The sequence below is a fragment of the Cupressus sempervirens genome, chromosome 3 (genome assembly GCF_028749045.1).
Source record: "Cupressus sempervirens isolate cs-2001-9-10 chromosome 3, ASM2874904v1, whole genome shotgun sequence".
Lineage (NCBI taxonomy): Eukaryota > Viridiplantae > Streptophyta > Pinopsida > Cupressales > Cupressaceae > Cupressus > Cupressus sempervirens.
In genome coordinates, this window is record NC_143120.1 from 593,280,367 (window position 1) to 593,294,433 (window position 14,067).

General features: G+C 34.9%; 1 protein-coding gene and 1 pseudogene across 1 annotated transcript; both read left to right on the forward strand.

Moving 5' to 3' along the window:
* The first annotated feature begins 3,094 nt into the window (after window positions 1–3,094).
* On the forward strand, window positions 3,095–6,463 carry LOC149568065 (protein POLLENLESS 3-LIKE 2-like). The gene is made up of 5 exons (XM_089817515.1): window positions 3,095–3,211; window positions 3,399–3,800; window positions 4,454–4,666; window positions 4,780–4,997; window positions 5,126–6,463. Exons 2-5 carry the CDS (start codon window positions 3,597–3,599, stop codon window positions 6,189–6,191), a joined length of 1,701 nt encoding a protein of 566 aa, XP_089673641.1. The 5' UTR covers window positions 3,095–3,211; window positions 3,399–3,596; the 3' UTR covers window positions 6,192–6,463.
* A 2,984-nt stretch (window positions 6,464–9,447) lies between these two features.
* LOC149568066 (T-complex protein 1 subunit delta pseudogene) lies at window positions 9,448–10,717 on the forward strand (annotated as a pseudogene).
* Window positions 10,718–14,067: the final 3,350 nt, after the last annotated feature.

Below are 14,067 nucleotides of genomic sequence, written 5' to 3' on the forward strand. Positions count from 1 at the left end.
TCTCCTTGTCTAACTCCTTCTGTTGAGGAGAAGAAGCTTACTGGTTTACCATTAACTATTACAGAGAACCAAGCACCTGTATACATGCTTTTATCCACTTGCACCAGCCCTTTGAAAATCCCATTTTGAGTAAGACTTGGAATAGGAATTTCCAACATACTCTATCATATGCTTTCATCATGTCTAATTTGATCACAAAATTTGAAGCTCGATTAGTTTTGATAGAATGAAGGACCTAGTGAGCCACCAGTGCCCCTTCCATGGTTTCTCGACCTGGGATAAAATCACCTTTCTCATTTGAGATAATGGTAGGAATAAGATGTTCCATCCTCAAGTAAATAGCCTTGGTAATGATCTTGTATGTTAAGTTGCATAAGGAAATTGGCCTGAAGTCAATAAACATTTTTGGATCCTTGACTTTTGGGATTATTGTAATATTCGTGGTATTTTTATTTTTCCTTGACTCCTCAACAACAACAAATAGGTCCCAGCCAATAGTATCCCAACAACTTTGGAAAAAGAGGGTAGTAAATTCGTTTGGACTCAGAGCTTTATCTGAAGGGGAAAGAGAAGACCACTTTGAATTTCTTGAATAGAAAAGGGGGCCATAAGCATGACATTCTCTTCAGGTGACACCATTGTTGGGATGGATTCTAAGATCTCATTCACTTGAGAGTCTGAGGGTGATGGAAATGTGGCTAGGGCAAGAAGATTCTTAAAGAACTTAACCCCTTCTTCATGAATCTACTATGCATTTGAGATGAGGTTCCCCGAAACTACATCCTTGATTTCAAAAACTATATTAGCTTCTCTCTTCTGTTTAGCTGAAGCATGGAAATATTTTATATTTTTGTCGCCTTCCTATAGCCACAGTTCTCTTGATTTTGCCTCCAATATTCTTCTTCTCTACTACACAATTCTTCCCACTCTTGCTGATGATTTTTGTTTTTGTTTTACATAGGTATCTTCATTCATGCCATTTTGAATAATCTTGTTGTACACTTCATACAATTTCAATTTAACCTTCGTTTTTTGTTTAAATACATTCTTAAAGACTTGCTGATTCCATTTTTTGATGAGAATTTTAGTATGCTTCAGCTTCATGGCAAATTGGTGCATCTTTGTTCCATTAACACAGGGTGCACTGAACCACTATTGCTTTATAAGGTGGAGAAAATGAGGATGATGAAGCCAAATCCTTTCAAATTTGAAAGATGAATGATTCTAAATATTGTCACCATTTTCAAACAGGGAGATGGTAAGTGAAATTGGAAAATGGTTAGATCTTGGTAGAGATAGGATCTCTAATTTTATATGCAAATTATAGAGTTTCCATTCTTTAGATAGAAGAAATTTGTCCAGGTGAATGACAATTTGTACAAATTCAGCTCTCTTGTTTGTCCAAGTGAATGAACCTTGAGTAGGGTGAATATCCATAAGATTATTGTTTTCCACAAAGTCAGAAAAGTCTTAGATAATTTTGATGGGTGGACTAATGCCCTCTGTTTTTTCTGACTGGTTGAGAATTGCATTAAAGTCACCCCCTAGGATGACATTCTAGGAATCTTGAAGCTAAATCATATGAGTGAGGTTGTCCCAAACTCTAAGTTTGTCTTGTGTTGGGGATTCTAGAGGACAACGAGACCTCTTAAAGCTGCTATCTTAGGAGAGTGCAAAGAAGACCACTTTGGCCATTTGGAAATTGTCTTTTCAAATGTGTTTTGAGAAAGTTTGGTTTCCTGTAGCATGATAATATCTGCCTTCATAGAATCAATTGTTTGTTTGATCCTAATGCCTCTGATGTTCCATGAGTTTATCTTCATTGTTGACAAGGAGAACCTTTTGTTCTCCTTGTCAATCTTTTGAAATGACAAACTTATCATCCAATGTAGTCTGAACCCTTGCCGCTATTTCAAATTTAGTCTTGAAGCCTTTTGGTCTACCTCTAGCTTTTGGTGTCTTGGGGACATGCTGGCTCTGGGATGGAGATTGAGTAATTGAAAGAATTTGATGATGGTCAAAGAGCCCCAAAGGATTAAGGTTCTCTGTGGAGGATTGTGTAATGTTCTGCTCTATCTCATCATTAGTAACATCCAATTGTTGAAGGTCTAGGTTCTCAGTCATCTTTTGAACTTGCTGATATATTCACTCCTCTACACCCAATGAATCCTCATTAGAGAAAGATCCAATCATTATCTAATTTTCACGTCGAACTCAGTGACTATCATTCCTCTGTGTAGGTCCTTCTTGAATATTATCCCGAGTAGCTTCCCCAAGATTAGAAATCATGCATGCATATGAGGGGTTTGGGGAAGCTTGACTATTCCAATATTGGAATTCTTTGAGCATATAAAGTATCATAGATTTTTGCTCACTCAAGATAACACCTTCTTCCTTTGCTATTCCAAAAATGATGTTAGATGCTATCTCTGAAACAATCTGATCCTTGATATGACGAACCTTCCATTTTGTAGTTGGAGTTTTGTTAAGCAAATCCCCTGAGATAAAGAGGGAAGAAGTAGATCCCTTGTTTGAGGGCTTCACCCTCGGGGCATTGAAAATCAAAATTATTCAGAAGGTTGAAGAGGGTGGAGAGGCTTCGATAACTGGTGGCAAGCATAATTTTGGGTCCAATCGAGATACTCTGGATGAAAAGCATTACCAATTTTAGAAGTTTTAGAATGTTATTTATAAAGCTATTATATTTTTATATTCTTATGATATTAGAATTTTAAAAAATTTCAACTTTTTAAAAATATTTTTCTCATTGCCTCAACCAATTAACAATAAGAAAAATCATGTTTAATTATTACAATTTAATATTAAAAATCAACTATATAGTTTTTGTTTATTAGAATTTAATACTTAGATTTGATTTTGATTGGTTAGTTATTTTAGTCAAACATAGTCAAACGATTCCATAAGTTCACTGCCTACGGCAGGAACTAACAAATTAAATTGCCCCATTGATATTCCAACCAATAGTAATCACCAAATTTAAATACATCTGATTTTCAGCGGCTACTTTATTTCAACGTCTCTATTGGAGGATTTGAATGTTTTGAGTCGATTTTTCCAATTCATACCGTTCCTACGGCTAGCTACTCCTCTTCGTCTGTTTGCACAAGGTTTGGTGGATTTTTCATGCATTCTGAGAAGTCACAATGGACAGGATGTGGAAGAGGCCCAAAAATAGCAACAGCAACAACAGGTTTTGTAAATCTGCACCCTATTTATTGCAACATCTATATTGGATTTTCAATGGCTAGCTTATTTCAACAACGTCTATATTCGAGTTAGCCAATTATTTGAGTCGATTTTTCCAATTCATTCCTAGCTACTCTTCATGGGCTTAAACCAATTATTTGAGTCTTGTGGGTTTTTCATGCATTCTGAAGGCTGGTAAATTCTGAGGAGTCACAACGGCTACTTTATTCCAACGTCTATATTCGAGTTAGCCAATTACTTGAGTCGATTTGTCCAATTCATTCCGTTCCTACAGCTAGCTACTCTTCTTCATCTGTTTGCACAAGGCTCTTCTGGGTTTTTCATGCATTCTGAAGGCTGGTAATTTCTGAGGAGTCACAGTGGGCAAAATGTGGAAGAGGTCCAATAACGGTAACAGTGCCAAGAATCCTCCAAGCCCATATGTGCAAAGGTTCTGTAAATCTGCACCCTGTTCACCTGCAAAGGCTATAGTTAAAAAAGCCATTAATGGCCCTGCTAGAGCTGATTCTTTCCACGTTGTCCATAACGTGCCTGCTGGGGATACTCCATATGTCAAGGCCAAGCACGTACAGGTAAGCATGTCGTTTTGGTTATCTATCTTTTTGGGGTTTCATTCATGCTTTAATTTTGCTGTATTTTGGTGAGTTGTGCTACGAGTTGAGTGTAAGGGTTTTTAAGCATGCCATTTTGGTTGATTATATGTTTGAGGTCTCATTTCTGCTTTGATTTCGCTCTACTTTCGATAATTGTTGTACGAGTCTGTAATTGTTGTTCATCCTTTTAGGTCTCTTTTCTACTTTGATTTTGTTGCGTTTTGGTTGGGGTTTTACATATTAAGAGGAGTTTGTATCGATGTTTTGAAATGGTTAGGATTTTTGTGGTTTGTGAGGAGCCTCTAGACTTGTTAGGAATTCTGTTCTTTACGGATTCTTTTTGCAAATATGTATTAAGATTTAGGAGAGATTGCACAGATTATATGTAAGAGGCTTAGTTAACTTCTTAGTTATGCTCTGTTCTATGAATTCTGGGATCTGTTAAGAGGGCGTCTCCTCTGTTGGTTATATAGTTTACAAATATGTTTTAAGATTTGGGATAGATTGAAAAGAAGGTATCCAAGAGGGTTATCTTCCTAGGAATGGTCTGTAGTTGGAATTTTGGGTTCTGTTTTAAGGAGATGCCTTTCTCTGTATAACTTATATGGCGGGGTTTGTTGTGCGTATAACAGTTGGTGGAGAAAGAGCCTGAGAGAGCAATAGCTCTGTTTTGGGCAGCAATCAATGCGGGAGACCGGGTGGATAGTGCTTTGAAAGACATGGCCATTGTAATGAAACAGCAAAACAGACCTGAAGAAGCCATTGAAGCGATCAAGTCGCTGAGAAACCGTTGCTCTGATCAAGCCCAGGAGTCTCTGGACAATGTAATGCTCGACTTATACAAGGTAAACTAATAACTATCAATCCCAAATATTCGAACAGGTATAAGAATTCATATGGTTTTGTTGTCTCGTATATTATTTTAACTTGGTGGGGTTTTGAACAATCATCTTTGCAGACTTGCGGAAGACTGAATGACCAAATTGCTCTGCTGAAGCACAAGCTGGACTTGATTTATCAGGGCTTGGGATTCAATGGAAAAAGAACCAAGATTGCAAAATCTCAGGGCAAGAAATTTCAAGTCTCTATAGAACAAGAGGCTACAAGATTGCTGGGGAACTTGGGTTGGGCATATATGCAACAGTCAAATTACATTGCTGCAGAGACCGTGTTCAGGTAGGCACAATAATCAAGATCCTCTAGACTAATTACGGTATTATAGGTCTTTTAATATATTTTCAAGTTCAATTTTGCTTTAGAATGTTCAGTCATGTCTTAACATTCTCTTGTCTTGATGAGTACAGGAAAGCGTTGTCAATAGAACTAGACAACAACAAGGTGTGTAACCTCAGTATATGCCTAATGCACCAAGGAAGACTTACTGAGGCCAAATCAACGCTACAAAAGGTAAAACCTGATTCTCACTTGAAGTCGTATGAAAGGGCACAAGATATGTTGAGAGAGATCGAAGGAAAGCCAAGCCTCATATCCCTGCCATGTATTGAAACTGGTCAATGGAAACATACTGAAATTCCTGTCTCTGTCGTTTGGGATGCTTCTGCTCTCAATGCAACATCTGGATTTGGACCATTCCCCTGCCCTGAGAACTATGTCTCAGATGGTTTTGGAAAAGAAAATGTAAATACAAACAACAGGAGTCCATTGCTCTTTCCTGAAGAAACAGAAATCTTGAGGCAAAGGCTTGACAAAATCAGCATCTCAGATGGTTTCGGGAATGAAAATGTAAATATAAACGACAGGAGGACTCCATTGCTTTTTCCTCAAGAAACAGAAATCTTGAGGCAAAGGCTTGACACAATCAGCATCTCAGATGGTTTCGGGAATGAAAATGTTACAAACAACAGGAGGACTCCATTACTTTTTCCTCAAGAAACTGAAATCTTGAGGCAGAAGCTTGATAGAATTAGCTTGGAGAATGAAACATGGCCTTATTTTATAGGAGAGAACTTGCAGAGCCAAGGCAAGCCCTTTTCTCTATTCCATAGCTTGGGCATTGAGGCAAAACTTTCATTTCTAGGCCAGGGTTTGGAGGAAAAGGGACCTTCGTCTATAGGCCATCATAGAATGAAGAATGAAACGAGGCCTTCATCTAGGAGGTCACTCTCATTTGAGTCCATTGGTATTGATCTTCCTCCTTTGCCAGACAAGGCCATGACAATGACAAACAGCATTACAGAGTCCCTCTTGACACAGGACAACAATATTGATTATTCATGGGATATTTTGGGTTTCATTGAAGCTCCAGATCGAAAGGATTTTGAACAAATCTGTCCTGTCCAACAAAGGAAGTGTCATGACCGCTTTAGTGTTTTCCATGAAATGACACTTCCCTCAAGCCCAAAGGCTTGAACTAAAGAGTGTATTTAGAGGCATAATTTGCATGCTCAAATTGTAAATGTTGTATTTCCCATCTAAACATATTCGATACAATTAGCCCACTGGATATTCCTTGAAGGGCGTGAATTTTTTCCTATCAGGTGAACAAAGGAATGTATAAACTAAATAGAATCAGCAGCGAAGTCGCGAAGAATGTTGACAGCACAAAAGTGCTGAATCTTCTTCCCGCTGCAATTTTGTTTTTCTATTCAATTATTCATTGAACTGAAGAGTGTTTGGTATTAGTACGGAATACATGTGATTTAGTATGTTAGTCTTGATTTTATCCGGTTGGTCGGATTTTTGTAGTTAACTGATTTTTAGAGTTGAAAAAGTAATGGAAAATTTCTTTTAATCTGAAAGCCACATTTGAAAATATAAAAGAATAGATTTCTATTGCAAAAATAGGTAGGTGTATTATTTTAAGGTAAATTCTCGTAGATATGCATATTATGCAGTAACATTTCCTCCTACATTTTAGCCTCAAATGCCATTATGCCATTAGACAATATTTCCGGAATAGCTTCACGCTGGTTTCATGTATCTTTTGCACTGTCTTCCTCTCTTCTAAATTCATACTTCACATTTTACACTATCAAATAGAATCAATTAGTTGATATTATGTGCTGGACCCATTCCTCTGTTTAAGAATTGTTCTGTTATTTGTTTGTGCCATCTTAATAAAGCAAGATTGATGACACATTTCTCCCTTACCTGCCATAATAGAGACCTAATTCACCTGCCATAATATTCAACATCTGTATTGATATTATCATGCTGTCCACCACTAACACGTATATTTCCAACCTTTGGGACACTACCTAAATGACGTTGCAGGTGACCTTCTGTTATTCCTATATTTATTTTCGAAATAGCATTGTTTGTCGACTGGCCAATCCCTTGTTTTGATTGAGCATAATTACTCAATGGGACTTTTTCTGAATTGCTTTGATTGAGCAACATTTGTTAAATCTTTGTTTTGGTACAACTATTTGTAAGCTACCCTTAGATATTTGTGTTGGAGCTTCAATAAGCCTGGATTCTGTAGACAGATGTGTTCAACAGTATCGTTCCAGTTAGCATCATGTGGTAATGTTAATGTTTTATGAAGCAATTAGCTTGACAAGAATTGCAGTAATATTTAAGTGGAAAATCCCTGAGGTCCAACCAAAACATTTGGAACAATGTCTTCTTGAATTGAAAAGATCAATTCAAAAGCTCACTCATTGAAAACATAATTCAAGAGTTCACTGTCAAGAGAGTAGAAAAGCTGTCCCTATTGTTCTTAGTATTCACACTCCTCTCATTGAAAAGATCAATTCGAAAGCTCACTCACTGAAAATATAATTCAAGAGTTCACTGTCAAGAGAGTAGAAAAGTTGTCCCTATTGTCCTTAGTATGTCACATTCCGAAACGAAATAATTTTCTGATTAATTCCCTTAGAGAGATTTTTTATTTAGATCGTGCCAATCGTTTTTACCATTGATGGATCATACATCATGACACACCATCTTCATGAAATATAGAAGGCAGACTAGATTACACTTTACAAAGCGAAGTGAAGAGATAAGCAACAAACCATGGAGCTTAAAGAGGTGATGGAGAGGGTTTCCTCAAATATTATCTTATTTTTTATTCTTTTAATATAACATAAAAGATTTCTACAATTTATAATTTATTGTTGTTACTTCGGAATTATATGTAAATAATAGTCAACACTTACAAGCTATTGTTAAGATATTTTAAGAAAATGTGCTATTTGTATAGTCCAACCCACTTATTTTATGTTGCAAGTTTTTAAATTCTTGAGAGTTAAATGTGTCACGCACCTAGGTTCCTTTGAGACTTTGGGTTTTGTCTTTATTTTCTTTTGGTGGCTCATAGAATTTAAGATACACCGAGGGCATGAAAACCAAAAATTTCAAGCCTAGTTCCTAATCACCTTACCTTTTAGTAACCAATTTATTTCTTAATCCATACTTTGACTGTCATGTCAAACCAAGGGAATTGGGAACTTTAGTTCGATGTCCAAGAAGAAATCTTAAACTTACTCGCAACTTACTCTTTTCCCAAAATTTTGGAAGTTTAATTTTAAACTAATTTTGAATCACTTTTTCAAATTTCAAATTAATCTTTATTTTTTTAACATTCAATTGAATTATCTTTGAAAATTTGGATCTTGAGAAAAAAAACATAGACATTTTTATATATTGAGAACATTGAGATTAAAGGTTTCCAAAGTTCATTTAAAGAGAATTAATGTCCATTAGTTGTCCCCTTATCTTTAAATCATCTCTCATTACCTATTTCTGTTGGCACCACTTCCATATTGATATTATATTGACAAAAGTATGGTTAACCGATCACCTCCAAACAATCCCTAATAGAATATCAATAACCAAATATCAATCTATTGCCCCATTCATCGATACCTTATAGTGTCTCATTAACCTAGTAGCCAACCTACAAAATTTAATGTAAGTGTATGCAATGAAATGAACTCTAACATAATGATGTTGGAGCATCGAGGACCCTTTAAGGTGCCATTACCATTTGGTCAAATCAATGTAATAAGGCCAATATGAGGTCGTTCCATTATTTTTAAGTCAAATAAGGTTATATTGTTCATTTGACTCAAGATGTAAGGCCATTTGAGAAATTTTGTAACTATTAGCCCAAAGTTTCATGGAGGGTTTAACTTACCCTTTGATATTTGTGACATGGCTTAACCACTTCATGTGTTCTATAAGTCTAGCACGACTGTATCGTGCATTGACAAGTCGATCTTTTGGTGTAGCAACAACCCTGGCTTGTAACAAGTGGTATCAGAGCTTGGTCACAGGTTCAAATGTCCTTGAGTAATGCCGATGGGGGATTGTTGGACTAATCACTGATGTTCCTCTTCAAGATTCATGATATGGCTTAACCGCCTCATGTGTTCTATAAGTCTAGTGGTTGTATTGGGCATTGACAGGTTGATCGTTTGGTGCAACGACAACCATAGCTAGTAACACTAATGACATGGATCTCAATGAGTACTTGGTAGACATCGCGAGGGTAGTGAGCTACCATGGTCAAGGGTTGGGAAAGTGTTTGAAATGTGGCAAAATGGGACAATTGATATTTAATATTCACTTTTAATTGACTTTAAAGGTCCTTGCAAATTTTTGTTGGGTTTGGACCCAAATGCAAGAGTCTTCTATTGCAAAATTGCAAAACAAGTTGCAAATGGAAGTTGAGGTTGAAAAGTGGTTTGGATCATCGAGTTTATACATGATTATAAAACGTTTTTCTAGTATTGGAAGCAGTATTGTGATCAAATTGAAGGAGGTGTATATAAAGATCAATAAAAAATGATATTTTTTGTAATTTTTCTGATTTCCTGTTGTTACAGGGCTTGGCTTGACTTTGTATGGAATTTTGAAAACCCAAGTTGCACTAGGATGTTAACTGTTCTAATGGTCTACTATGCATGAAAAAATTATGAGTGCCACCCTTTCCACCATTCAAAATCTTTATAAATTGGTGGATTGAATGTTTAGAAAGTTTATTTTATCTATTTAAAGATTTCTTATGATAAATTTGAAGTTTTCTCATAATATCATGATGCCCTAGGTGATTGATAGTGTGTTTTTTAATAAGAGTAGGATGTAAAATTATAAAAGTATAATTGTTATTTGAGGGGTTAGTATTAAACAACCTACCCTTATATATACATACACACACACACACACATACACATATAAGGGTAGGTTGTTTAATACTAAAACCCTCAAATAACGATTGCACTTTTGTAATTTTACATCCTACTCTTATTAAAAATATATATAGGTATATATGTATGTATATATATACATATATAGACATATATAAGTGTATATATATGTATATACATATACATATATAAACATATACATATATAAACATATATACATACATATATACAAATAAATAAAGGTTGTCAACTAGTATTCTACCTTATTGGCCCTGCTTGCTGTTGATGCCGTCTTGAATGTCATTGACCCTACAAAGCCTTACATTGTGGGTTTGAGGGACATCAAAGTTTTACAAAAATTGGGTAGGACTATTGATGATACAAAGATGGTTAAAGGGTTTTTTGTTTGATAAGAAGGCAAGTCATATGGCTGGAGGCCCCACTAGGATTAAGAATGTGACGATTGGCATAATACAGTTCTAGATTTTGCCTCCCAAGATGGACATTGAGCAGAACATTGTGGTCTTTGATTATACAATGATGGATATGATTTTGAAGGAGGAGATGAATTATATTTTGGGTATGATAAAGAAGATCAAAGCCACTGGATGTAACGTGCTATTGATCCAGAAGAATATTCTACGAGATGTTGTCACTAATCTTTCACTACATTATCTATCCAAGGAAAAGATTTTGGTGGTCAAGGATGTGGAAAGGGATGAAATCGAGTTCATTACAAGTGAATTAAATGGTACTCATTCCAAGTGGAATAAATACAAATAAATAAATACAAATACAAATACAAATAAATAAATACATAAATACAAATATATACAAACATACATACATGGTTAAGTGCTACCTAACTATGTCCAAGGCATCTACACACTGGAGGCATACCCCACCTACCAGGCTGCTTACGTACTCATATACATGAGATCAAGGCCCTTGAACTACTCACTCTAACGAATATGTAGTTTTGGTTTCTAATTGTTTTGATTTAGCTGTATTCCTATAACCACTAGTGAGCTTTACTCACCTAATACAACTCTTCGCCATCATACACAGGCTTGGGCAAATTAGGTGGTTTTCTATAATTATAATCCTATAATACCCTAGTGCAACCTTTGTGTTGTAGTTTATAGTTAATGTAAGGTTAACCTATATATGTCCTAACTCACTCCTTATATAGTTATGTTTAAAAGCTTGTGACAATAATCAATGGGTCTAAATAGACCAGTCAAGTTAATGCTAGCTGGGAACATTTGATTGATCATTTTATTGTACCTAATCTGATGACATTTCTACAGGAATTTGTAATCAACCCAACTAATAATCAACTACACCAATTGAACTAGGTTATGGCTTGTCACTTAGCATGGGCTGAGTGAGTTTTATTGTTTTATTATTTGGATTTTGGAATATGTATGCAGCTGGAATAATTTTCTTGTTGTGCTAATATCTAATAAGAAATTTAAAAAAGATATCTTTGTATATATAAAGACCAATTAATTTTAAAAATATCTCTTTGTATATATAAAGACCAATTTCATGTCCATGAGCTTGTGATGATATGATTTTGATATCTGTGTTGTACATAATAGTTGGTCTGAAACTTTCAATCATTTCCTCTGATATGATTCCATTGTCATTGTCATAAAATATGCCTCTAAAAATTTCTATAGATGCCTCTAATATCTGTGTTGCTCCTCATTGATAATGCCCTTGATGTAATGTCTCCTTTTATTAAAACGTGGGAAATATGTATAAATAAATTACAAAACTCAATTGCAACAAAGTTCTTTCCTTAGAGTCTCAAATAACACTTAAAACTGATAATGATTGATGCAAGACAAATAGTCTACAATACCACTTTTAAATGATTGTTCTTATGTTATACAATTGATATGATATATGAGAACAATACCACTGCTATCTCTGATCTAATTTTTTTAGGGTTGCTAAATTTTCCATTCATCCTTGAACTAATTTTTTTTATGTAACAATTTTTTTTTTGTTAAAAGCTGGACTGACCAAGCCCCTAAATTAAAAGATCATCTCATAAAAACTATGGAGAAGTTCTTTGCTCAAAATATTTGAACAGAGCCCATCTTCTAATAAAAGCTTGCAAACATCTAAAGACTATGAGAGACCAGTACAGAAGGGCTCTAAAGCTCAACCCAAAGTATGAGCATCCTCCTATGGTGCCACAAGTTGTAGTGTAATGAAATAATTGAATATGCAAAAGATAAGAGACTAAGGGATAAAGGAATTAACCCACCACCCAAAAAAAAAGGTATGTGTCTCATAAACTTTAGTCTCTCATCTATTCCATCCTTCCAAGAGAATCTTAAACATCTCATGAATGCATACCAACATTCAAATACACATGCACACCATAGCCGATCCTTTGTCACATTTTTTTTCAAGAATGTTGATTCATTGTTTCTGTTTGCAACAATAGTTTAACATGCTATTTTGTGGTCAACTCTTCACAAGGAGAAATGGTTACGATTCAAACACATAAGAAAACTATCAAGAAAACAAAGAAACATTTAACACCTTCCCTAACCCCCATACATTGAGAATCATACAATCAATGTATTCTTCATTCTAAATTTTCATAGTATTTACTGTCTAACAGTGAGTAGTGGGGCCTTTTTCCATTACATGTTATTTATAAGAAGGTTAGTGCATTGTCCTAAAAGAAGTGCCATGATGAACATATGCAAATACAAGGATTTGGAGACATTTGGAGTTAAAAAATATTGTGGTGACAAAATTGCATGTCCTAGAACTTCTCCAACATCCTAAAGAGGTTCTTGATCATTTTTTATGCCTTTTCACATGACCCATAAGCATGTTTGAGGAACGTTTCCTTACAACATAAAGGGCTAATATGTAATAAGAAACTTAAAATTTTCTTACAATTTGGAAGTGTAAGAATCAGATCATTATTTTGATCGAACATGGAAGGATGAAGTTGTAAGGTCAAAAGTTGTGACCTATAAACTGATTATCTTCAACCTAGTTTGGGGTTGGAATAGTACTATTCAAATTTGGAATGAAATAACAATCCTTTTGGTGGGAAAATCCTTACTCTTTCTAATTTGGTCTTCATCCCACCATAAAATATACATACATACATACATACATACATATATATACACATACATACACACATACACATACATGCATACACACATACATCTTCTTATGCAATTTTATCACCTCATTTAACTAACTTTACTTTCAAATGAAAATTTAGGAACTAAAATATTGGAATCATACAAAGGAATCATGGAGGAAAGTCAAATAGGTAAGCGAATGAATATCCATCTCTGTGATTCCTAATAAAAATATTTATCATGAAGAGGGCTTATTAATGGAAGGTGGAAACACAATAAACAAATTGAAATAGAGAGAAGAATGGAGACAAACCAAGCCAATGTTGGAAACGAAGCAATGATAGATATGCAAAGGATAAAGAGGATGATGGTACTCTTGTGGTTCAATGCATAGTTGAGGAAGAATCCAAATTAGAACCAATCTTTGCAGTCTAATAGGTTCAATCAATTAAAAGTTTTGGATATAATGACGATGCAAAAGAAAGTCACAAATGAATATTAAAAGGTGTAAGATGTCTAAGTCCAAGTGCACCTGCAAAACCAATGTTGAGTGTATCCCAATATCAAGTATATTTCAGACATTTATGAGGTCTTGTATCCTAGGTTTTATCATGAATACCATGAAGGCATAGACCCATTTTATTATCATTTTATACCATCAAGGGCACTTTTTTGGTTTAGTAAATACTTACAAATCTCAGACAGTTAGGTCTTTACAAAATCCAATCGAAGGTCAATTTTTTTTTTCTTTTTGATTTGATCAAGGGTTTGGGCCCTTTTAAAATCCTTGCTTACCTCAATAATTTTTTTTGGTAAATCATAAATCTAGGAGTTTGTCCAATCATTGGAAAGATAAAAATCACGCTATTGAAAATTGGGTCCAATTCAAAATGGAAATAATATCAATCAACAATGTGTTTCTAAAACTGAAAATCATGTATGGTAAACATAAAATTTATTTTGCTGAAGAAGAATATTTTGGAATAGGATCATGAGCTAAGTCAA